Source organism: Oncorhynchus kisutch, linkage group LG8, assembly GCF_002021735.2.
Source record: "Oncorhynchus kisutch isolate 150728-3 linkage group LG8, Okis_V2, whole genome shotgun sequence".
Lineage (NCBI taxonomy): Eukaryota > Metazoa > Chordata > Actinopteri > Salmoniformes > Salmonidae > Oncorhynchus > Oncorhynchus kisutch.
In genome coordinates this window covers 51,721,310-51,748,220 of record NC_034181.2, presented here as the reverse complement: position 1 = coordinate 51,748,220, position 26,911 = coordinate 51,721,310, and the positions used below count along the sequence as shown (strand labels likewise).

The 26,911-nt window shown below is 42.3% G+C and overlaps 1 protein-coding gene across 2 annotated transcripts; it reads left to right on the top strand.

Moving 5' to 3' along the window:
* Nucleotides 1-552: 552 nt before the first annotated feature.
* On the top strand, nucleotides 553-26,911 carry LOC109895571 (lactoylglutathione lyase). Of its 2 annotated transcripts, XM_031830544.1 has the most exons (7): nucleotides 782-1,014; nucleotides 2,419-2,484; nucleotides 16,501-16,583; nucleotides 17,104-17,244; nucleotides 20,063-20,130; nucleotides 20,545-20,634; nucleotides 26,511-26,911. In XM_031830544.1, the coding sequence occupies exons 1-7, from the start codon at nucleotides 946-948 to the stop codon at nucleotides 26,600-26,602; spliced, it is 609 nt and encodes a 202-aa protein (XP_031686404.1). In that variant the 5' UTR covers nucleotides 782-945; the 3' UTR covers nucleotides 26,603-26,911. The 2 variants fall into 2 exon arrangements, with proteins under 2 accessions (XP_020344944.1, XP_031686404.1); XM_020489355.2 differs by lacking the exon at nucleotides 2,419-2,484 and having other exon boundaries at nucleotides 553-1,014.

Below are 26,911 nucleotides of genomic sequence, written 5' to 3'. Positions count from 1 at the left end.
TCAATTATGGATGACAGCCTGTAACAAAAATAAATTCAAGCACTCCTTTCAGGCTGGTCTACTATTATACTGAGTTATATTTGTAAATAATTTCACTTGTGCATGCACTAGACTAGTAGGCTAAATGGTATTTAGTTGTACTATGCCTTCATCTTGTGGCAACATTAATAAACTAACTTCCAGCTGTCTTCATTACTCCATATATCACGGAAAAGTTACTGTAAATTAATAAAACGTTTGAATTATTTTATGAGCCGTGATAATATAGCAAAGTACAAATTAAACACACATTTGCATTTATATTGAACTGCGGTGCTTTGAATTTCTGTACAGTCGTACATAACACAACTTAGCCAAAGATATATATAACTAACCCAAGATAGTTCATCTGTGTAGTTTACAGTGGGAGCAAATGAAGCAGAGTGGGCAAGAACAAGCAAGGACGTGGCCAAAGCCATGCACGAGGTAGAGATCCTATTGGCGAGTTTTAGCATATATTTGCATATTTCTGTTAGTGAACGCCTCTTCTGAAGTGCGCGTGTGCACAAACTCAATTCGACCTTGCACTCTTTCTAAACAACACAATTTTTAAATACTTTGGCATAGCGTTTGTCTATAAAACGTAGTCCACTGTGTTCGTAACATATTATAGTTATGGGAACATAAACATGTATTGAGATCAGATGTTTCTTCGATGAGAGAATTTGCAGAATGTCGTCCCAGTTTCACTTAGTTCCATCCTCTTCTCTCACTCCCATATATGGTGGTGAGAACACGTTCTGAACGGTTGCTTAGCTGTTTAGCCCTGACTGACGTAGCTAGACGCTCCCAGTCGAGACGTTTTTGGAGGGGCTCTTTACTTCCTCACTTCAGTGGCCGTGCCTTGCTGCTCACCAACAATCTAGCACTCCTCCGTCTTCTTCTAGAGGTAGATATCCAAGCAAAATGACCGACCAAGGCTTATCAGACGAGGCCGCGGCAGCAGCGTGCAAAGATGGAAACCCACTTACGAAGGTGAGTAGCTATATCTAGCAGTCCACTCTTGAATTCTGCCCAAGTGGAACTCGCAATACTAAAGTTAGGCACATAGGCCGGTTATGCAGTTATGCAGTAGCTTTACAGCTGGGCTCACGCGCAGGTGAACGTCGTCTGCCAGATGCAACGTTTGCAAAAGTGAAATAGCTTTTGCTGTTTGTGTCTTATTTATAGACTTAGTGCATTCTACTGATACACTGTCCGCAGTGCTACTAACTATGAAACTCTATACTTCGAAGTGACATTTGGACTTTGTAGGGATACATCCGACCATGTTTGTTGTGCCTCTGCTAGCACTGATAGTGTATGCAACTGCAAAACAGGAACTCGGTGTACATTTTTTGCCCACTCTTCTATAGAAATTGACACACACACTTAGGCTTTACATTGACTTACTTTACTCCATTTCTGTTATGTAATGATGCCGTATTGGTGGTGTTTATTTGCCAGCCAGACCTAAGTCTGTGATAAGCAAGTCCGTGTTGAGCGCTTGTGTAGGCCAGAGCGTCCCTGTATTACTGATACTTGACTGTATATCATGCTATTACAAACTCGCATCTACGGTGTTTGTAGTCGCAACAGTTTTTTAATAAGAACTTAAATGTTTCATTCTCGTACACCTTTCCGGACATTAAGAAACGACGTGCTACCTTTTTGTAGCATTTCTATGTTCTATAACACCAGATCGGTTGCTCAGCAACAACACAGCTGCTTGCACCACGCTGCCAGTCGTAAGAATTGTATGCGAACAAGCCTAGGCTATTGTGTGTATATAGCTTACTGTGGTCAATCAATACACGCAAACAGGTATTTTGATTAGCTAGCTAATGTTACCTAGCTAACGTTAGCGTGCTTGGACAAAGTCCAGCAGCTAGCCTCTGACTGTAACTAGCTAAAACCAGTCAACTGAAAGCTAACCTAGCTAACGAACGGGCAAGTACGTTAAAGGTAGCTACCCAATGAATGTGTTTTTTTGCTTATCTAGCTAAGGTAAAGTTATACCAGTCGGATGAGAGCTGAAATATGCTAGATCTCGGCCCAGGCGGCATCCCTAGACGTGTCCTCAGAGCATGCGCAGACCAGCTGTCTGGAGTGTTTCCTGACATTTTCAGTCTCCCTATCCCTGCCTGCTGTCCCCATTTGCTTCAATATGTCCACCGTTGTTCCTGTACCCAAGAAAGCAAAGGTAACTGAATTAAATGACTATCGGACTAATTTCTGTCATTATCATGATGTGATTTTGAGGCTCCACCTTACCTGACACCCTAGACCCACTGCAATTTGCATACCGCCCCAATAGACCCACAGATGATGCCATCACACTGCCCTATCCCATCTGGACAAGAGGAATACCAATGTAAGAATGCTTTCCATTGACTACAGCTCATCAACCCTGTCCTGTGCAACTGTGTCCTGGACTTCCTGACGGGCTGCTCCCAGTTGTTGAAGGTAGGAAACAACACCTCCACTTCGCCAATCCTCAATGCAGGGGCCCCTCAAGGGTGCGTGCTCAGCCCCCTCCTGTACTCCCTGTTCACCCATGACTGCGTGGCCACACATGCCTCCAACTCAATCAAGTTTGCAGACAACACAACAGTAGGCCTGATGACCAACAATTACGAGACATTATACAGGGAGGAGGTGAGGGCCCTGGGTGAGAGATTATTTTCCTGGTACCAAACTCAACAAAACAAAGGAGCTGATCGTGGACTTCAGGAAACCGCAGAGGGAGCACACCCCTATCCACATCGACGGGGCCGCAGTGGAGAAGGTGAAAGCTTCAAGTTCCTTGGCGTACACATTATTGATGTTCTGAAATGGCCCGCACAAGCAGTGTGGCAAAGAAGGTGCACCGGTGCCACTTCAACCTCAGGAGACTGAAGATATTGGGCTTGGGCCCTAAAACCTTCACACAATTTTACAGATGCACAATTGAGAGCATCCTGTTGGGCTGTATCACCGCCTGGTACGACAACTGCACTGCCTGAAACCTGCAGAGCTCTCCAGAGGGTGGTGTGGTCTGCACAACACCTCACTGGGGGCAACCTACCTGCCCTCCAGGACACATACAGAACCCGATGTCACAGGAAGGTCAAAAAGATCAAGGACATCAACCACCCGAGCCACGGCCTGTTCACCCCGCTATCGTTCAGAAGCCAAGGTCAGTACAGGTGCATGAAAGCTGGGACCGAAGCTGTTTTCTAACTCAAGGCCATCACGGCCGGCATCAAGGCCGGCTTCCACACGGTTACTCAACCCTGCATCTTAGTGGCTGCTGCCCTATAAACAAAGACTTGTAATCACTGGCCACTTTAATAATGTTTACATACTGCTTTATTCATCTCATATGCATTCTATTTGAGCAATGTCGGAGTGGCATTTACTGAAACTAATATTTATATTTTTCTTCCAGTCTTTTACTTAAATTTTTGTGTTGTAAATTGTTTGAGTTTTTTATTTTTACAGGGACAGTGCACATTAATCAACGTTTCAGTAAAAGTGACGGTTTTAGCCAGCCGGCTAAATTTCAACCGCAGTCCCTGGGCAGGTTATTAAAAACAATTACAATATAGACAATAGCAACATAGAACAAGCAAGACATAGGACAAGCAAGACATAGCATACAGACAGAGCAACATAGGACAAGCAAGACATAGCATACAGACAGAGCAACATAGCATACAGACAGAGCAACATAGGACAAGCAAGACGTAGCATACAGACAGAGCAGCATAGAACAAAAAGCAGCAAGTCAAACATACTACTGCACTGTTAGATACTACACCACTGTTGAAGCTAGGAACACAAGCATTTTGCTACACCCGCTATATATACGCACACAGTTGAAGTCGGAAGTTTACATACACCTTAGCCAAATACATTTAAACTCAGTTTTTCACAATTCCCGACATTTAATCCAAGTAAAAATTCCCTGTCTTAGGTCAGGACAGGTCAGGTCTTATTTTAAGAATCTGAAATATCAGAATAATAGTGGAGTGATTTATTTAATCTTTTATTTCTTTCATCACATTCCCAGTGGGTCAGAAGTTTACATACACTCTATTAGTATTTGGTAGCATTACCTTTAAATTGTTTAACTTGGGTCAAACGTTTTGGGTAGCCTTCCACAAGCTTCCCACAATAAGTTGGGTGAATTTTGGCCCATTCCTCCTGACAGAGCTGGTGTAACTGAATCAGGTGTGTAGGCCTCCTTGCTCACACACACTTTTTCAGTTCTGCCCACACATTTTCTATAGGATTGAGGTTAGGGCTTTTGTGCTTGGGGTCATTGTCCATTTGGAAGACCCATTTGCGACCAAGCTTTAACTTCCTGACTGATGTCTTGAGATGTTGCTTCAATATATCCACATTTTCACATTTTCATGGCAGTTTCGGAGCAGTGGCTTCTTCCTTGCTGAGCGGCTTTTCAGGTTATGTTGATTTAGGACTTGTTTTACTGTGGATATAGATACTTTTGTGCCTGTTTCCTCCAGCGTCTTCACAAGGTCCTTTGTTGTTTTTCTGGGATTTATTTGCACTTTTCGCACCACAGTACGTTCATCTCTAGGAGACCGAACACGTCTCCTTCCTGAGCGGTATAACGGCTGCGTGGTCCTATGGTGTTTATACTTGCATACTATTGTTCGTACAGATGAACGTGGTACCTTCAGGTATTTGGCAATTGCTCCCAAGAATGAACCAGACTTGTGGTCTTCAATGTTTTTTTTTAGGTCTTGGCTGATTTTCCCATGATGTCAAGCAAAGAGGCACTGCGTTTGAAGGCAGGCCTTGAAATACATCCACAGGTACACCTCCAATTGACTCAAATTGTAGAATAATAGTGAAGGCATCAACTATGAAATAGCACACATGGAATCATGGAGTAACTTTTTTTTTTAAATGTTTTGGTTTCTTCCAAGTAGCCATCCTTTTCCTTGATGACAGCGTTGCACTCTCTCAAGCAGCTTCACCTGGAATTATTTTCCAACAGTATTGAAGGAGTTCCCACATATGCTGAGCACTTGTTGGCTGCTTTTCCTTCACTCTGCGGTCTGATTCATCCCAAACCATCTCAATTGGGTTGAGGTCGGCGGATTGTGCAGGCCAGGTCATCTGATGCAGCACTCCATCATTTTCCTTCTTGGTAAAATAGGTCTTACACAGCCTGGAGGTGTGTTGGGTCATTGTCTTGTTGAAAAACAAATGATAGTCCCACTAAGCCCAAACCAGATGGGATGGCGTATTGCTGCAGAATGCTGTTGTAGCCCTGCCTTGAAATCTAAATCAATCACAGACCGTGTCACCAGCAAAGCATCCCCACACCATAACACCACCTCCTCCTTGCGTTATGGTGGGAAAAACACATGCAGTGATCATCTGTTCACCCACTCCACGTCTTACAAAGACACGGCTGTTGGAACCAAAAATCTCACATTTGGACTCATCAGACCAAGGGACAGATATCCACTGGTATAATGTCCATTGCTCATGTTTCTTGGCCCAAGCAAGTCTCTCCTTATTGTTGTCCTTTTGTGGTGGTTTTCTTTGCAGCAATTGGACCATGAAGGCCTGATTCACGCAGTCTCCTCTGAACAGTTGATGTTGAGATGTGTCCATGATGCATTTATTTGGGTTGCAATCTGAGGTGCACCAGAGGTACCTCTGGGTCTTCCATTCCTGTGGCTGTCCTCATGACAGCCAGTATCATCATAGCGTTTTTGCGAATGCACTTTTTCAGTATTGACTGACCTTCATGTCTTTAAAGTAATGACGGACTGTTTGTTTCTCTTTGCTTATTTGAGCTGTTCTTGCCATAATTTGGACTTAGCCCTATTTGGTTAAAGACTGTCTTCTGTATACCACCCCTACCTTGTCACAACACAACAGATTAGCTCAAACACATTAAGAAGGATAGAAATTCCACAAATGCACTTTAAACAAGGGACACCTGTTCATTGAAATGCATTCCAGGTGACTATCTCATGAAGCTGGTTGAGAGAATGCCAAGAGTGCAAAGCTGTCATCAAGGCAAAGGGTAGCTACTTTGAAGAATCTCCAATATAAAATATTTAGATTTTATTTTTTTGGGTTACTTATTTGGTTGTCTTCACTATTATTCTACAATGTAGTAAATAGTAAAAATATAGAAAAACCCTTGAATGAGTAGGTGTTCTAAAACTTGACCGTGTGTATAGGTATAATTTCCAATTTAACTTAATGATTTCTACCCATTTTGATTTATAAAATAAATCCCTTCTGAGCCTAGTTTAACTGTAGTTCTCTATCAGAACCCAAAATACAAGCTTGGTTAACTCTGATGTTAATAAAAAAAACACAAACAAAATTCTCACAACATGGTTAAAAGGATAATTTTCATACCATGGATGGTCAGTCCTTGCATTCTTAACTCTGTCTAAACATTTTAGTGGTTACATTTCTCCAGCCCTATCCCAGCTTTTTACCCGAACAGGGCTGGGAAAGCACTTTATTGTTTCAATTGCTGATTGGCGCTTTAAGAGGGTGATACTTTGGCAGATAACTTTAAGATGGGTAAGGTAACTTAAACAAAAAAACACCATACAATTGTTTTTATTTATCTGAACGATTGTTCGTTTTGCTGTAAATGGCTATTTTATGGTTGTAAGTGAGAATTAACTGACACTTTATGTTTTGCGGTTCTGAGTAATTATTTCTTCAGTAAGGATTACTATACATGTATTCGTGACCTTGGCTATAGAAACTTGTTGATTGTATGATCAATATATTTTTTGTGGTGCTGCTAAATATTTCCAATAGGTTATTTTTATTTCACCTTTTATTTAACCAGGTAGGCTAGTTGAGAACAAGTTCTCATTTGCAACTGCACCTGGCAAAGATAATGCATAGCAGTGTGAACAGACAACACAGTTACACATGGAGTAAACAATTAACAAGTCAATAACACAGTAGGGAAAAAAAGGGAGTCTATATACATTGTGTGCAAAAGGCATGAGGAGGTAGGTGAATAATTACAATTTTGCAGATTAACACTGGAGTGATAAATGATCAGATGGTCATGTACAGGTAGAGATATTGGTGTGCAAAAGAGCAGAAAAGTAAATAAATAAAAACAGTATGGGGATGAGGTAGGTAAAAATGGGTGGGCTATTTACCAATAGACTATGTACAGCTGCAGCGATCGGTTAGCTGCTCAGATAACAGATGTTTGAAGTTGGTGAGGGAGAGAAAAGTCTCCAATTTCAGCGTTTTTTTTTTTTTTTTTTTTGCAATTAGTTCCTTTCACAGGCAGCAGAGAACTGGAACGAAAGGCGGCCAAATGAGGTGTTGGCTTTAGGGATGATCAGTGAGATACACCTGCTGGAGCGCGTGCTACGGGTGGGTGTTGCCATCGTGACCAGTGAACTGAGATAAGGCGGAGCTTTACCTAGCATGGACTTGTAGATGACCTGGAGCCAGTGGGTCTGGCGACGAATATGTAGCGAGGGCCAGCCGACTAGAGCATACAGGTCGCAGTGGTGGGTGGTATAAGGTGCTTTAGTGACAAAACGGATGGCACTGTGATAAACTGCATCCAGTTTGCTGAGTAGAGTGTTGGAAGCAATTTTGTAGATGACATCGCCGAAGTCGAGGATCGGTAGGATAGTCAGTTTTACTAGGGTAAGTTTGGCGGCGTGAGTGAAGGAGGCTTTGTTGCGGAATAGAAAGCCGACTCTTGATTTGATTTTCGATTGGAGAGGTTTGATATGAGTCTGGAAGGAGAGTTTACAGTCTAGCCAGACACCTAGGTCCTTATAGATGTCCACATATTCAAGGTCATAACCATCCAGGGTGGTGATGCTAGTCAGGCGTGCGGGTGCAGGCAGCGAACGGTTGAAAAGCATGCATTTGGTTTTACTAGCGTTTAAGAGTGTTGTATGGCATTGAAGCTCGTTTTGGAGGTTAGATAGCACAGTGTCCAAGGACTGGCCGGAAGTATATAGAATGGTGTCGTCTGCGTAGAGGTGGATCAGGGAATCGCCCGCAGCAAGAGCAACATCATTGATATATACAGAGAAAAGAGTCGGCCTGAGAATTTAACCCTGTGGCACCCCCAGAGACTGCCAGAGGACCGGACAGCATGCCCTCCGATTTGACACACTGAACTCTGTCTGCGAAGTAGTTGGTGAACCAGGCAAGGCAGTCATCCGAAAAACCGAGGCTACTGAGTCCGCCGATAAGAATATGGTGATTTGACAGAGTCGAAAGCCTTGGCAAGGTCGATGAAGACGGCTGCACAGTACTGTCTTTTATCGATGGTGGTTATGTAATCGTTTAGTACCTTAAGCGTGGCTGAGGTGCACCCGTGACCGGCTTGGAAACCAGATTGCACAGCGGAGAAGGTACGGTGGGATTCGAGATGGTCAGTGACCTGTTTGTTGACTTGGCTTTCGAAGACCATAGATAGGCAGGGCAGGATGGATATAGGTCTGTAACAGTTTGGGTCCAGGGTGACTTCCCTTTTGAAGAGGGGGATGACTGCGGCAGCTTTCCAATCCTTGGGGATCTCAGACGATATGAAAGACGTTGAACAGGCTGGTAAATAGGGGTTGCGACAATGGCGGCGGATAGTTTCGAGCGAGTAGCTGCGGTGGTGGTGGGGGGGGGGGGGCGCGGAGCTGTTGGCCGAGGTTGGAGTAGCCAGGCGGAAGGCATGGCCAGCCGTTGAGAAATGCTTGTTGAAGTTTTCGATAATCATGGATTTATCGGTGGTGACCGTGTTACCTTGCCTCAGTGCAGTGGGCAGCTGGGAGGAGTTGCTCTTGTTCTCCATGGATTTCAGTGTCCCAGAACTTTTTGGAGTTGGAGCTACAGGATGCAAATTTCTGCTTGAAGAAGCTGGCCTTAGCTTTCCTGACTGACTGCGTGTATTGGTTCCTGACTTCCCTGAACAGTTGCATATCGCGGGGACTATTCGATGCTATTGCAGTCCGCCACAGGATGTTTTTGTGCTGGTCGAGGGCAGTCAGGTCTGGAGTGAACCAAGGGCTATATCTGTTCTTAGTTCTGCATTTTTTGAACGGAGCATGCTTATCTAAAATGGTGAGGAAGTTACTTTTAAAGAATGACCAGGCATCCTCAACTGACGGGATGAGGTCAATGTCCTTCCAGGATACCCGGTCCAGGTCGATTGGAAAGGCCTGCTCACAGAAGTGTTTTAGGGAGCGTTTGACAGTGATGAGGGGTGGTCGTTTGACTGCGGCTCCGTAGCGGATACAGGCAATGAGGCAGTGATCGCTGAGATCCTGGTTGAAGACAGCGGAGGTGTATTTGGAGGGCCAGTTGGTCAGGATGACGTCTATGAGGGTGCCCTTGTTTACAGATTTAGGGTTGTACCTGGTGGGTTCCTTGATGATTTGTGTGAGATTGAGGGCATCTAGCTTAGATTGTAGGACTTCTGAGGTGTTAAGCATATCCCAGTTTAGGTCACCTAACAGAACAAACTCTGAAGCTAGATGGGGGGCGATCAATTCACAAATGGTGTCCAGGGCACAGCTGGGAGCTGAGGGGGGTCGGTAGCAGGCGGCAACAGTGAGAGACTTATTTCTGCAGAGAGTCATTTTCAAAATTAGTAGTTCGAACTGTTTGGGTATGGACCTGGAAAGTATGACATTACTTTGCCAGCTATCTCTGCAGTAGACTGCAACTCCTCCCCCTTTGGCAGTTCTATCTAGATGGAAAATGTTATAGTTGGGTATGGAAATCTCAGAATTTTTGGTGGCCTTCCTGAGCCAGGATTTAGACACGGCCAGGACATCAGGGTTAGCAGAGTGTGCTAAAGCAGTGAGTAAAACAAACTTAGGGAGGAGGCTTCTGATGTTGACATGCATGAAACCAAGGCTTTTTCGATCACAGAAGTCAACAAATGAGGGTGCCTGGGGACATGCAGGGCCTGGGTTTACCTCCACATCACCCGCGGAACAGAGGAGGAGTAGTATGAGGGTGCGGCTAAAGGCTATCAGAACTGGTCGCCTAGAGCGTTAGGGACAGAGAATACAAGGAGCAGATTTCTGGGCATGGTAGAATATATTCAGGGCATAATGCGCAGACAGGGGTATGGTGGGGTGCGGGCACAGCGGAGGTAAGCCCATGGCAGTATAAGACCACAAATGAAATGTATGAAGGTTACTCATCCCTGGAAGCACCCCCTAATTTTAACAGGTTACTATAATGACTGTTTGTTATTACTATGTCTATCTTGAACATTAATGCAGTAACCTATGGTCCAGGATAAACACATTTTCCTATTGTGTTCAATGCCAAATCAACCAGCATCGAGCCACTGCCTTGTCGCACAAGTAACGTAAACTTACCCCATTCCGTACAAATGTGCGCAACCGCAACATTCAAACGAGGCTACAAAGAAAACTAATGGGACTGTAGCAACTGCGTTGACGTCAAAATCGGGGGTGTGTACTAGGTTTCTATTCAAGCGTTGATCGACATGGTAATGGCTCTATAGTACTGGAGAAAAGTTCAAAACTGACCCTCCATTACATCTTGACGTGTCATGTCGTAACGTACAGCACGCACAAAGCAACTATTTCTGTCTTACAATCTCTTTCCACCAGGTGTAGCACCTCGATCATCCTTTAAAAACAAGAAATGGACAGTGACAGGGGTAAGGGGGGGGGGGGGGTATACCTAGTCATTTTTTGCGTCATTATTCTCATTCTCATCATTCTCAGCTGCTGTTCACAAACCTTCAAATAGGTATGTAATGACACATTATATAAACTCTTAATAGTGTTTTATTTACATTTTAGAGGCGATAAGTTGGACAGATCGAGTGAAAAAAAGCAATTTTCCCACACAACATCTCTCCTTCTCACTATCACGCATTAGTTTAGCTTCCCCACCCGACATTTTTAAAAAGACCCGACGGGGCTCATTGCCTGCTTGAATTATGCAGAAACAGGCAGCGTTTAGGTCATGTAATTGATTGTTGGAAATGGGATAAATTGAAACTGATCAAACTGTACTGACTGATCAACCGTGTCAAGTTACTTTTGAAGTGTGTTCACAGAAAATTTGAATTCGCCATGCACAAGTAAAATGTAGTCGGCTGCACATGGTGCACCAGGGTAAAACATCAGAATCATTGCTTGCAGGACATGCTGTTTGCCAGCCTGGTCTCACACTCAAGACGTGTAAAGTGTCTAGCAACCATGAGATTTGAGTGTTCAAATCGCATCATGGACAACTTTAACATTTGAGCTAAATACCAACTTTGAAACTACTTACTACTTTTATTGCAACTACATACTACTTTGCAAATACTTAGCATGTTAGCTAACCCTTCCCCCAACTCTTTAACCAAAACCCTAGCCTAGCTAACATTAGCGTTGGCCACAAATTGAAATTCGTATCGTATGCATTGGAAATGTATAACATACTGTAAAAATTGTAACATAGGAGAAATGGATGATGGACATCCACATTTAATATACATCATACCAAATGAAGTATTTTGGTTTACATTGGATTTACGTACAGAAGGATATGAGATCAGGTTGCAGCAGCGTGAGGTCAAAAGGAAATTAGATGTTTTGACCATTCTTTATTTAATAGTTTAGACAGCCCCCTCCCGACAATAATTAATTAAAATATATTAGGTGACTCTTAAAGTCTTTGGGTTTGAAGTGGCAGTGAGTGTGATGGTGCATCTCACTAGAGACCAGCTTTCAAGGCCTTGATACATTGGATATTTTTTAGGCAATGTTGCTGGCAACGGAGTGGGATATGAGACATTTGAGCAATTAGCACATGGACATAATAGATTTCATACGAATCATATGTTAACTACATTTTCCCATTTATTTACTCCTCTCCTATAGCTTCTTGTTGCCTGTTGACTGCCACATCTGTACTGGAATTTCTTAGCTTATAGACAAGCAACAGAGGTGTTGCCGCTGCCCTGGGCATCCACTCAATCTACTGCCAGGCAAGTCAATGGCAATGCAGACAAAAGGATAACTAGAGTTAGAAAATGTTTTACTTCAAAATTATAAGCTAGGAAGTGTAAATGGTATTCATCAAGATGGCAAGCTTGTTAAACATACAAAAGATAATCTAATACAGAACTAAATGTACAATCTACATGGCTAGCAGAATACCAGATCTTATAGCCTTTAGCCATACCCTCATCCTACTCCTCTGTTCCTCTGGTGATGTAGAGGTTAACCCAGGCCCTGTGTGCCCTCAGGCGCTCTCATTTGATGACTTCTGCAACCTTCTGTTAACGTCAGAAGCCTCCTCCCTAAGTTTGCTTTATTCACTGCTTTAACACACTCCGCCAACCCTGATGTCCTAGCCATGTCTGAATCCTAGCTTAGGAAGGCCCCCCAAAATTCTGAATTTTCCATCCCCAATTACATTTTCCATCAAGACCGAACTGCTGAAGGGGGCGGAATTGCAATCTACTGTGGAGAGAGCCTGCAGAGTTCTGTCATACTATCCAGGTCTGTGCCCAAACAATTTGAGCTTCTACTTTAAAAAATCCATCTCTCCAGAAATAACTATTGATTTCATCCTGTCAAAGACTGGCTTTTCCATACACATTTGCATCCTGCAGCACTAATTCCAAAATGTTTTGGGACATTAAAGTCCATGGAGACTTTACAGTGCCCACTGCACTGAGACTAAGAAACACTGTCACCACTGATAAATCCACGATAAGCTAGAATTTCTCTACGGCTGGACATGCTTTCCACCTGCCCCCCCCCCCCCCGGCTTCTCCTTCACCCAAATCCAGACATCTGTTCTGAAAGAGCTGCAAGATCTGGATCCCTACAAATCAGCTGGGCTTGACAATCTGGACCTTCTCTTCCTAAAATTATCTGCCACTGTTGTTGTAACCCCTATTACTCGTCTGTTCAACCTCTCCTACGTATGACCTGAGATTCCTAAAGATTGGAAAGCGGCCACGGTCATCCCCTTCACAGGGGGAGACTTTCTCTAGACCTAAACTGTTAGACCTATAAAGCCAAGTGAACAAACAGATCACTGACCATTTCGAATCCCACAGTACCTTCTCCGCTATGCAATCTGGTTTCCGAGGTGGTCACGGGTGCACCTCAGCCACACTCAAGGTCCTAAACGACATCATAACCGCCATCGATAAGAGAGCGTACTGTGCAGTCGTCTTCATCGACACTGTTAACAAACCTCCAAACGACCTTCAACGCCATACAACACTCCTTCCGTGGTCTCCAACTGCTCTTAAATGCTAGTGAAAAGAAATGCATGATCTTCAACCGATCGCTACCCGCCCTCCCGACTAGCATCACTACTCTGGATGGTTCTCACTTAGAATATGTGGCTAGACTGTAAACTCTCCTTCCAGACTCACATTTAAGCATCTCCAATCAAAAATGTAATCTAGAATCGGCTTCCTATTTCGCAACAAAGCCTCCTTCACTCATGCTGCCAAATTTACCCTGGTAAAACTGACTATCCTTCCGACCCTTGACTTCGATGTCATTTACAAATTAGCCTCCCACACACTACTCAGCAATTTGGATGTAGTCTATTACAGTGCCATCCGTTTTGTCACCAAAGCGCCATTATACTACCCACCATTGCGAACTGTATGCTCTCGTTGGCTGGTCCTCGCTACATATTCATTGCCAAACCCACTGGCTCCAGGTCATCTACAAGTCTTTGCTAGGTTTAGCTCCGCCTTATCTCAGCTCACTGGTCGTCATAGCAACACCCACCCATAGTACATGCTCCAGCAGGTACGTCGGAAGTTTACATACACCTTAGCCAAATACATTTAAACTCAGTTTTCACAATTCCTGACATTTAATCCTAGTAAAAATGTCCTGTTTTAGTTCAGTTAGGATCACCACCATACATTCATCTCTAGGTGACATAATGCGTCTCCTTCCTAAGCGGGATGCCGTCTGCGTGGTCCCATGGTGTTTACACTTGCACACTATTGTTTGTACAGATGAGCGTGGTACCTTCAGGCATTTGGAAATTGCTCCCAAGGATGAACCATACTTTTTTTCTGAGATCTTGTCTGATTTCTTTTGATTTTCCCATGATGTCAAGCAAAGAGGCAGTGAGTTTGAAGGTAGGCCTTGAAACACATCCACAGGTACAACTTCAATTGACTCAAATGATGTCAATTAGCCTATCAGAAGCTTCTAAAGCCATGACATAATTTTCAAGAATTTTCCAAGCTGTGCACAGTCAACTTGGTGTATGTAAACTTCTCACCCACTGGAATTGTGATACAGTGAATTATAAGTGAAATAATCTGCCTGTAAACAATTGTTGGAAAAATGAATTGTCATGCACAAAGTAAATGTCCTAACCGACTTGCCAAAACTATAGTTTGTTAACAAGATATTTGTGGAGTGGTTTAAAAACTAGTTTTAATGACTCCAACCTAAGTGTATGTAAACTTCCTGACTTCGACTTTATATTTCACTGGTCATCCCCAAAGCCAACTCCTCCTTTGGCTGTCTTCCAGTTCTCTGCTGCCAATGACTGGAACAAATGGCAAAAATCACTGATGTTGGAGACATATCTGCCTTACCATCTTTAAGCTGCTCTGACAGCTGATGCTTACCGATTGCTACAGCTGTACACATCCCATCCGTAAATAGCCCATCCAACCAACTACCTACCTCATTCCTGTACTTTTTTCTGCTGTTTTGCACACCGGTATTTCTACTTGCACATCCTTGCACATTAAATTGTTGCTAGCAGCACAGTTGGTCACTAACGTTCTGGATAACATGAAAACAGCCTAACTTTAGCCCGTTTGGGCTCTTGATTGCCTTCGTGAGGTCGCATCAACGCTCGCATCAACCCGACTCCTCGGCCAGAGCGTCCAGTGTACGCTCTGAATTTCCGAACAGCACAGAGCGCACTCTGACACACTGGAGGCAATTTTAGGAACGCACCCTTTAAAGGCGCTACATGGTCATTTCGATGTCTACATTGGCCATGCAACATTTGCGTTGTTTTGGCCTCTGCAGAGGTCACGGCTATCTGGCTATGCCTCCGTAGGCTTCGCGATTGCGTCACACCATCCATACAGCGTCTCCGACCACATTTTCGGATCAAGCATGAATTGTCTCTTTATGCCAATTCAAATGCTTGAGGTACACATGGTACTTTTGTACACTATCAATACTTAAAATGTATGCTCTGTTCCAAATCTGAGTTCTCCCACCTGTTTTCATAATAATGCTGCCATTTATAAATGAGGCCATGTGCTCTTTTACTTGAGTTAGACAGCTGTGTACTACATTATTTAGGACATTTTTGTAGCTCAAGTTCTTTATTCAAGGATTTAGAGCACCTATCCAATTTCAGATTTGTAAATAAGTCTTAATTGTACAAAAGTGTTCAACATTTTTAATGACTATTTTACAGGTGTTTCTCAGCAGTTTAATTTTGAAGTGTTTGTACCAGGAGTTAACAACATTGCTCTTGATGATCCACAGCGGTATGCAGGCTTTTCTGCCCAGTGCTACCACACCTGATTCTACCACTCAGCTGTTCATCAAGACTTCAGCTCTTCAACGAGGCCATCAATTAGGTGTGGTTAGAACTGGGCTTGAACAAAAAAAACTGTATAAACCTGTAGCTTGTCTAAAGCAATTGTGGCCATCCCTGAGTTGTATTTACAAAGTTGACTATATCTGATGAATGTACATGTGGTTGTACATTTTTTTTTTTATACGTTTTTTGTTGTTCTACCTCAATTTTGTTTACAGGTAATGTACTACTAGTCATTTTCCCAGTGGAAAATCAGCTGTTAATATTAAATCAATACTAACTACATTATTTCTGACGCCAGTTGTCATTATTGTTTAAGTTTACTTTTATTGCTGTATTATGTTGCATCATCACCAAGGTTTTCCAGCATTCAGCTTTGACCTACTACAGTAGCTGTGTTGGTATTGTACTTCAAACTATGTGTGGGCAGTTTGCTTAGGATTCAAACCTTCTCAAACAGCCCAATTCATAATCTTCAGAGTGATACAGGCATTTACAGTGTCCTGCTGTTAAAAGGATGGGGGGGTGTGGGGGTTGCCTGAGCTGCAGACAGCTGTTTTGGTCCTCTAATACAGGACGATTTAATGGCGCAGTGTACAAAACAGAAACATTTTTATTTATTTATTTAGGACCGTATGACAAATCCTGCAAAGCACGACTGTCTCGGAATGTGCAGCGTGAGACTCCCATTACTGTACTGAAACATAATGATTAATCTTAGATCATTGTAGTTAGGAGTATGTTTGCTCCGAAACATGTCAGCAAGCATGAACGATTATTGAAGGAAATCAAGTTGCCACCCTGAATTTACAGGTGTACCTGTTTTTCAATGCTCACTTCTTTTTGGGGTAAACATAAGTCCTAGAATTAAGAATAATTCTTAGAATTGGGAATTCTGTTGTGTTCCAGGATTTCATGATGCAGCAGACCATGCTGAGGGTTAAGGATCCAGTGAAATCCCTGGACTTCTATACCAGGATCATGGGAATGACGTGAGTGCCAACCGTTGCCCCACCAATGTTGTCTCGTCATTGGATCACGAAATACAGTACCTCTACTCTTTCAAATAAAACTTTGACTAGATTAATTTCATGACAGTTTTAACCAAAGGAAATTGATTTAGGACGAGCAGTAATAGAAATAGGACGAGCTGGAGGCACTTATTTACTAACTTGACAGTTACTTAGTAAAATGCTACAATAAGCTAGCTTTGGTACCTGACTGGTCCTGCACTTCTTGGAATGAAGATGACAAGTTGGCTAAAGTATTAAACAAATGGCATAACCCTGAAACCAGCCTGAACTCTGTGCTCAACACGTGGCACACGTATTGAGCGCAGCTGTCAGGCTGGTTCATGAGACTATCGACTGGCAATAAGCAAATGGTGAAACACTACAATCCTCCTGACGGGTCAAGTGAGCAGATACTTTGTGATTTTCCAAAATGTAGTGCTGTTTCTCCCCTCATGCAGTCATACAACATGGGTAACTTTTCTTTGTCCCTTCCCTCCAGGTTACTCCAAAAGTTTGACTTCCCCTCCATGTACTTCTCCCTTTACTTCCTGGGTTACGAGGACAAGAAGGAGATCCCTGCTGATGTGAAAGAAAGAACGGCCTGGACCTTCTCCAGACGAGCCACCATTGAGCTCACACAGTAAGGCCGCTTTGGATTTTGGCCAATAGGCAAAAGCGCTCCTCACTATTCACAAGAGGCCTGGGCTTGATCAGAAGGTCTACTCTTACTCCAGTCCTAGAGATATCCTTGAAATGGTTTTTAGTGTGGGCGTGGTGTGAATAATCAGAGGAGCCAGGGGGGCTCAACTCCCCTGAAGGAGACGTTGGCTGCCCTAAATGCAACAAAAGTAAAACTGGGGGATCTTCTAAATAATTCCAATTTAACCATTCTCTAATTTGTTTAAAATGCAGTGGTAAATATGAACATTTACAAACACCCCCACCTCTGTCATGGTTTAAACCATTTTATTTGTGGCGGCGATGTCCATGCAGATTTTTGTTTTTGCCTCTGCTGATATTTGCCTTTGTACTTCCTCTTTTTTGCCAGTTGTTTTGACATGCGTCCTCGATAAAAAAAATTAAAAAAAATGCATTAGATGTACAGTGCATTTGGAAAGTATTCATACCCCTTGACTTTTTCAACATTTTGTTACGTTACAGCCTTATATTAAAATGAAGTACAATGAAGTACAATGAAGTACACAAAACAACCCCACAACATGTTGCCACCACCATGCTTTACCGTAGGGTTGTTGCCAGGTTTCTTCCAGACGTGACGCTTGGAATTCAGGTCAAAGAGTTCAATCTTGGTTTCGTCAGACCAGAGAATCCCTTTAGGCCCTTTAGGTGCCTTTTGGCAAACTCCAAGCGGGCTGTCATGTGCCTTTCTTAATTGAGAAGTGGCTTCCATCTGGCCACTCTACCATAAAGGCCTGAGATGCAGACATGGTTGTCCTTCTGGGAAGTTCTCCCATCTCCACAGTGGAACTCTAGAGCTCTGTCAGTGACCATCTGATTCTTGGTCACCTCCCTGACCAAGGCCCTTCTTCCCTGATTGCTCAGTTTGGCTGGGCGGCCAGCTCTAGGAAGAGTCTTGTTGGTTCCAAACTTCTTCCATTTAAGAATGATGGGGGCCACTGTTCTTGGGGACCTTCAATGCTGCAGAAATGTTTTGGTACCATTCCCCAGATCTGTGCCTCGACACAATCCTGTCTTGGAGCTCAACAGACAATTCCTTCAACCTCATGGCTTGGTTTTTGCTCTGACATGTGTTGTCAACTGTGGCACCTTTTGTATAGACAGGTGTGTGCCTTTCCAAATCATGTCCAATCGATTGAATTTACCACAGTTGGGCTCCAATTAAGTTGTAAAAACATCAAGGGTGATCAATAGAAACAAGATGCACCTGAGCTCAATTTTGAGTCTTCGTAAACGGTCTGAATACTTATGTAAATAGGGTATCTTTTTAAAATTCTTAATACATTTGCAAACATTTCTAAAAAGCTGTTTGCTTTGTCAATATGGGCTATTGTGTGTAGATTGAGGAAAAAATGTATTTAATCCGTTTTAGAATAAGGTTGTAATGTGGCGAAGGGGTCTGAATACTTTCCGAATGCACTCTGTTGATTTATCATTGTTAAATCAGCTGTTTAGCGCTCATTGCTTTGTTTTTCAGGTGCGTGCAGGTTTTAAAACTTTATTTTATTTTTTAACTTGAATACCTGATGATCGACAATATTACTGGACAACTAGCTACAGCTGGACAACTAGCTACAGCTGGACAACTAGCTACAGCTGGACAACTAGCTACAGCTGGACAACTAGCTACAGCTGGACAACTAGCTACAGCTGGACAACTAGCTACAGCTGGACAACTAGCTACAGCTGGACAACTAGCTACAGCTGGACAACTAGCTACAGCTGGACAACTAGCTACAGCTGGACAACTAGCTACAGCTGGACAACTAGCTACAGCTGGACAACTAGCTACAGCTGGACAACTGCATCCAAGTATATGTTAATGACATTAGGCCGATAGTTGACTCTTTCGGTCAGAAGCATTACATTTTGTAATGGCATTGGCATACATTATTTGGGATTTGTGTGCCCATGAGAATTGTTTTTACGGCAAAATGTAATTAAATGTTACATAGTTACGCTTACAGTGCATTTTTGAAACTTCCAAGATATGATTCGTACAGGGTTTAAGTTCTCTATTAAATTGCTAAATGCTTAATAATGTCATTGTCGATAAGGAAAGGTGTGTGACAACACTAATCTGTGAAGACTCCACGCATTAACTCATGAATTACGGACAACTCATGAACTACGGTGTAAAACATGTTTTGAATCAATTCTTGTGTTATATTGTATGTGGGCTACCTATTCTGCGTGTTCCTGTTTGCCTTGGCTGAGAGGGTAGGCTACCGGTAGTGGTATAGCCCACTTTTAAATTTAACTTAAAAAGCCATTGAAAGCATGGTGAGCGTTACTTTTTTGACCGCGACTGGCGAATCAGTCAATGCTACATCACTGGCTTCTGCTAGGCCTATTTGAAGTTCACAGTAATACACATTGTAGGCCAGCCTAATAAGTTGACCTTGTGTTTAGGGTGACCTTCCTGTTTTTCCTAGAAAGGTTTCAGCCTCATTTCAGGTGCCCCAACTTCTCAGGCTAAATTTATTTTAAATTTGTCAGCAAGACACACGTCTTACCATTCATCAAATGGCATGAGTAGACATGCAGTTTGGATGCTGGAATTGTTTTGAAATGGACGTACATGCCTACTTTTTAAAGGGATTTGTTTGACAATCAGATAAATGTCATGATGGGTTGTGTTCATGCCACATTAAAAGGTCCTTTTTTAAAATATTTTTTTTAAAATATCGGATGTGTGATCTTACATTCCTATAATTTGATAGTTTTGTATTGCATTGTTTTTTTTCTGTGCCTCCTAGTAACTGGGGCTCTGAGAGTGATGCTAGCCAGTCTTACCACAATGGCAACTCGGACCCTCGTGGCTTCGGTGAGTCTCTACTCTGCACTGAAGCTCAGTAATCATCCCATAGTACCTTGCCGTACCACTGTACATAAAGTCTACTGGAATAATCAATAATATTTTTCAGTTATAATGCATTGTAAGTCTTCTCATTGACATGTTTGACCCACTTTTGTCTTATTGTATATCTGTAAGAAGGACACTTTTTAAAAGGCCCATGCATGCTTATAACAAGTTATAAAGCATTATATCTGCAGGGTTCATTGTTACCCACCCTGACATTTTATATATTTTGGATTGTTATTCATCCTAATGGATAGTTTTTGTTCAAGACTTAGATATACACCCCAGCTGTTCTCCAAGTCGTTGAGGTGATTAACTGCATAAGTGGCGTAAACTAGTTAGTCAGCAATGTGCTATGTTCATTCTCTCGCATCATAGGGCACATTGGAATTGCGGTGCCTGACGTCTATGCTGCCTGCAAGCTGTTTGAAGAGCAAGCAGTCACCTTTGTCAAGAAGCCTGATGATGGTAAGAGTAGCCCCACAGTACTACTCACACTTGGCTTTTTTTGTAAGCAAGATTTGGGTGTGTGAAACATTTGCCTGGTGTCATAAAATATTTGAGACAAGATTGAAAAAGTGGGTTAAAAAGTGTGCGTGTGTTTGGACACCTACCCATTCAAGGGTTTTTATTTTTGTAGATAATATTGAAGATATAAAAACTATGAAATATCACATGGAATTGTGTAGTAACCAAAAAAAGTCTAAATCTATTTTAGATTCTTCAAAGTAGCTGCCCTTTGCCTTTGACAACTTTGCACACTCTTGGAATAAGTAGGCGTCTTCAAACTTTTGACTTGTACTGTATATGCAGTAAAAGTCAAAGAAGTTTGATAACATGACAATTCCCATTATTTGCTTGACTATGCCTTCTGGATACTTTCCTGCTGGGTTCCACAAAAATGAAGGCCCTAAGAAACCACCTCATGCTTTCACCCAGTCTTCCCCGTCAGACCCCAGGCTCCCAGAGGTGTTCCCAAGCCATTTTGTCATTTTCACTTTGCTCCCGATCTCCTTCCTCCATAGCCACCCGATCAATATACACGTGCGTTGGCCTTAATCATCTTTACTTTAAGATGAGGTAAAGTTGATTAATTCAGCACTGTAGCACTGAGTCATCTCACACTGCAGGAGATGTGATGCTATTATTACAGCAAACTTCCCCTTCGGTGATGTGGCCTCCTGTATACAGGGATCTGTGGCTGTTCTTTTAAGCGTTGTACCTTCTTTGACAAACCCATCACTAAAAGTTGACAATAGTGTCTGAAATGACAACACTATCTCTGCTACTCACCATGATCTGTGTATGTTTGACATTCAATTAAATTCATAGTTGTCTCTTGTGCACAGTTAGCTGTCCTTCCTCTCCTACAAGCCATCCCCTGTAACAATATACATAAAGTGGTATAGTTCCCCAGAGACTCTATTACCCACTTCCTTAATTTATGACCCCCACTTCCCTGTAATGTTAATGCATTGGTTTTTGGGACTCCACAGAATACACTGTCGGTCCTGCCAGACTCTGCAATTATAACAGCCTTATGCAAACATTGTCTCAAACACAGGCACTGCATGTACCTCGCCACCTGCTACAAATACATTTGTACTTAAATCATTCCAGCTCACCCATAACACATTAGTCACGACTACTAATCCACATCGTTATGAACATACTAAAACATTCAGGTCAAATAGTTCATTTCCACCAATCCTTCCTTTGGAACAATGATCACTCTTATGTTCCACGACACCTAGAAACATATTGACTTGAACATGGAAGATAGACAATACATGTTTAATAATTTCACACTACCCTTGATGCTACTAAGACTGGGGAAAGAACCATTTGTTCTGTTCTATGCCCATGGAATGCTAGTCTCCAAGCCAGTCTCCTTCCTCATCCTCGGGTGTTAACGCAAGACCGACTATGAGCCTTGTATGTAATTAATTGTACTGTATCATCCATTAATCCATATGTATTGATGCGCTTTAACATTAGGTTTCAGATGACAAAAACATCTGGTAAAACAAAACCCCTTCATCCAGTATCCCCTCATGGTTGGCCCAAGCTATCATATAGTGGCTTCTCTAACCTCCCTTCTTCAGCACTCATCCTTTTAGCGTCTTCATTGGTTCTTCAGATAAACTATCTTCCAAACGGCACATGGGTAACTCATGCCTGTCACAGTTGATGCCATGATAATGTCCCGATTTTCAATATCTGAGGACATTTTCAGATTTTTCCAAGTACACGAGTCTCTCACCTGAGCCGCTACCACCATTCTGTACAGTCTATTCTGTCTGGCTATAGTACATCAGCAGTATGAGAGGAGTTTGACCTTGATCTCACTTCACATGCACAGCCTCATGCCATACTCGTCACAGGTAGGAGTGGTGAGAAACAAGGTCGTAGTGAACGCCTTTGTCACTATTCTTCAGCCGGTTAGGGAGGGTTGAGGTTCACAATGTTCTTGGTCAAATTATCCACCCTATGCATCAAGATACCATCTGTGGTCACCTTCGCCATCTCGCAGTTACCGGGTCAGGGAGTTTGAGCTCTAACCCTTCGGGAGAAATCCCAACAATACAGCAGACCCAATCTGGTGAGATTTGTATCGAAACAGAGACAAGAACAACAGCAATACACATCACAATCCATTTGGAGTAACTGTCAACCATTACTAGCATGTATTTTCCTTTTTATATGCAGACTGAACTAAATACATTTGCATATTTACCAATGGGCAGGGTCCCAGGGAACTGGTTATTTCCCCTTGAACACTTGACTGTCATAGTGATTAAAAAACAAACACTGCCTGTTAAATCAAAAATAAACTAATTAGAATTACAGCTCTCTAACTCCATAAGGAAATAATTGTATCCCAATAGGTAATGGTAAAATAGACTATAGACAGATGTCCCTCATTCATATTAAACTTAAATCTCACAATTTCTATTGAGGTTGATCAGGCCTCACCAGAAAGTCAGGACCAAGGTCATTCAACACCATTAAGTGTTTTCTTTCCCTGTACTTCTTCAATTACCTTTTAACAACATTTCAAACATTTTCCATCATTCTGCAAACCCAGTTCACAACCAATTTTTAAGACCCCATACAATAATTCAAACACGATATTAACATATATTCATAACCGATGAGGTTGTGTGAATGGTAAACACTCGGGCTAAAACACACACATAGCCAGGCCTTACTTATCTGGGAGCTCCCTTTTACGGCCTAATCCGGATACTTTTATACTTAAAACTACAGAATTCCACTAACTGCTCTCCCAAGACCACAGTCTCGGGAAACATTCCAAAGAGATAGACACCCCCTCTCATGGAAGAGAAAGTGTACATTTTCGTTAGCATTCACTATGCTGCATCTTAATCAGAAACCCAAACGTTTTAATGAAACCAAACATTTTAAGTTCACTGTCCACCCTCCAATCATTGCTGTCAGAGCAGCGTTACCGATGGCTGTGTACGGGTACAGTGAATCTGTAAATAGCATGCCCAACTACCTCATCCCTGTGGTGTTATTTATCTTTTTGCTCTTTTGCATGCCAGTATCTCTACTTGCACATCTATCACTCCAGTGTTAATGCTAAATTGTAATTATTTCACCTCTATGGCCTATTTATTGCCTTATTTTCTGAGTTTGCTAGGAGTGTTTGGCCTGGTAATTTAATTTAGTATTTTTAGAATCTATTCGCATTTAATTTCGCATAGATTCTCAAACCCCAAGATGTACAAATTCTGTCAATGTACTCACGTACCCAGTCTTTTTGCAGCTGAGTACATCTACTAATTTTGGGTTTATCGGTTTCTTTTTTGTTGATAGAATGCTGACTTCAAAACGCTAGTGTATTGAGCTTGGGATTTTTCATTCATGTCGTTGTACCATATTACAACAGCATCTGAGTTCTTTATTTGATTGGAATTTTCACTCCGTAGGGAAATGCTGACCAATTTGCAAAAATGTTATGCATATTTGAGCCCAATTAGTAGATTCCTTGTGCACTTGGTTTAGTGCATCAATGGCTTTATTAAACTTTTCTTCTTCTCTTCTTTAAAAGGAGAATCCCAGCTGTCAGTCTCCATTTCAAAAGTTATTCCAACACCTCTCCGGACGGTGTCCAGGGTGTTTAGATCTTCTCACCCACGGCTCTAATACGCGCCAATTTGAACTATTTCATGTTGTGATATCCACTTCCCAGAGTAGTTATGGTATAGGTGCCTAATCATTTGGTCACGGGACCTGATACCTTATTAGAACCAGAACTAAAGTGTCTGCAAATGTATTACTGGAGGACACAGGTGACCTAATGTCTTCTTCCAGTGTTACGCCTCAAATATCACTGTTGTTGACAACACACACTACCAAAATTATTCAGTTGTTGTCTCCACAATCTGTCACGGTTCCTTGCCCCAATGGGGCATAAATCAACCTCTCTCCTTATTGCTACTGCTAATACAGACAATGTTCGAATATCTTCTTGCTTGAATTTTTTTTTTTACGATAAGTGTGGCTCTCATGAACATGCTGTGCTCCAATCTAAAATATTAGGGGGCTAAACCCTCCTAGGTATGCAGTGCCTGCAGTACCTAGTCCTACATCTCAACTGGGTTGAGGTCGGGTGACTTGTGGAGGCCAAGTCATCTGATGCAGCATTCCATCACTCATTATTGGTCAAGTATCCCTTGCACAACCTGGAGGTGTGTTTTGGGTTATTGTCCTGTTGAAAAACAAATGATAGTCCCACTAAGTGCAAACCAGATGGGATGGCGTATCGCTGCAGAATGCTGTGGTAGCCATGCTGGTTAAATGTGCCGTGAATTCTAAATAAATGACTGACCGTGTCACCAGAAAAGCACCATCACACCACCTCCATGCTTCATGGTGGGAACCACACATGTGGAGATCATCCGTTCACCTACTCTGCGTCTCACAAAGCAAGTCTCTTCTTATTGGTGTCCTTTTAGTAGTGGTTTCTTTGCAGCAATTTCACCATGAAGGCCTGATTCACGCAGTCTCCTCTGAACACTTGATGTTGAGGTGTGTTTGTTACTTGAGCTGCAATTTCTGAGGCTGGTAACTCGAATGCACTTATCCTCTGCAGCAGATGTAACTCTGGGTCTTCCTTTCCTGTGGTGGTCCTCATGAGAGCCAGTTTCCGCATAGCGCTTGATGGTTTTTGCGACTGCAAAAAGAAAGAAGAAACATTCAAAGTTCTTGCCATTTTCCAGATTGACTGGCCTTCATGTCTTAAAGTAATGATGAACTGTCGTTTCTCTGATTTATTTGAGCTGTTCTTGTCACAACACAACTGATTGGCTCAAACACATTAAGAAGAATAGAAATTCCACAAATGTACTTTTAACAAGGCACACCTGTTAATTGAAATGCATTCCAGGTGACTACTTCATGAAGCTGGTTGAGAGAATGCCAAGTGTGCAAAGCTGTCATCAAGGCAAAGGGTGGCAACTTTGAAGAATTTTAAATATAAAATACATTTTGAATTAATTTTTGGTTACTACATGATTCCATGTGTTTTTTGATGCCTTCACTATTAAAAACCCTTGAATGAGTAGGTGTCAACTTTTGACTGCTACTGTATTATATTTATATATAAACAGACTTGAGGATTGTTGTGCTAGCTAAGCTGCTGGCATTCCTCAATGGTGTTAGTGTTCATAGCTTAGCATGTTGCCAAACGGGTGAGGGAATCGTCATATTTGTCTAGAGTTCTCTGTAGTCAGGTAGTTAAAACAGGATTGGGTTACATGTAACCATTACGAGAACTGCCTTGGCAACATGACAGATCATTGATTTCACAAAGTGAGGCAGTTTTGGTCAATAACATTACCACTTCATGGCCACATTCAGAGGCATGTTCTATATGACATATCAAAGTTCACAACGTTGGGCCCTGCTGAACGTGGCCCAGGTGTTACTGTTGGTGGGTATGATTAACACCTTTTCAATGTGTGTTGCTTCAGTCACAGGGAAATCATCATCCTGGTGTTTTTATGGTTATTTATGTATGAAACCAGGAAGAGTCCATTTACTGTTTGGAGTTTACAGAAACGTTTTTGTAAATTCAATGAAGTAAATGGATAATGCAATTCTATAAATATATTTTCTTAGACGCAACAGTTCATTTAGGATATTTCTTACTCTGGAAATACTTTAAATCAGCTCATGTGTTCTTTGGATGTTTATATTCTATTCTTGCTGCAATGTGTATCCTGACCATTTTAATCAGGAGCATTTCTATCTATCTCATGGTGTTTTGTCTTCTACTCCATTCTCATCTCTATCGCCCTCTGCTCTACTCTCAGGTAAAATGAAGGGGCTGGCGTTTGTACAGGACCCTGATGGCTACTGGATCGAGATCCTCAGCCCCAACAACATGGTCTCCATCACCTCTTAAAGAGGCAACAAGGACCCCCCCCCAACAATTTAGGAAACCCCCCCCCAGTTCCATGAAGGATACTTATGGGAGTAGCAGTGACACGACATAAGGACAAGGCACACTTTTCTATTGTCTTGAGAGCTCGTGGCAATGAAATTCAGCCCGGCATTGGGAAAAGGGCCAATCGTAAAGAATTAGGGTTGTATTTCTCATTGAGTTTAAATGTCTGAGCGCAGGTTTGGCGGACATTTTGTTTTGAGTATACAGTGATGCCTGACTTAACCTTCTAATGTGCAGTAAAGCTAAACACCACTATTCAAAGCTACA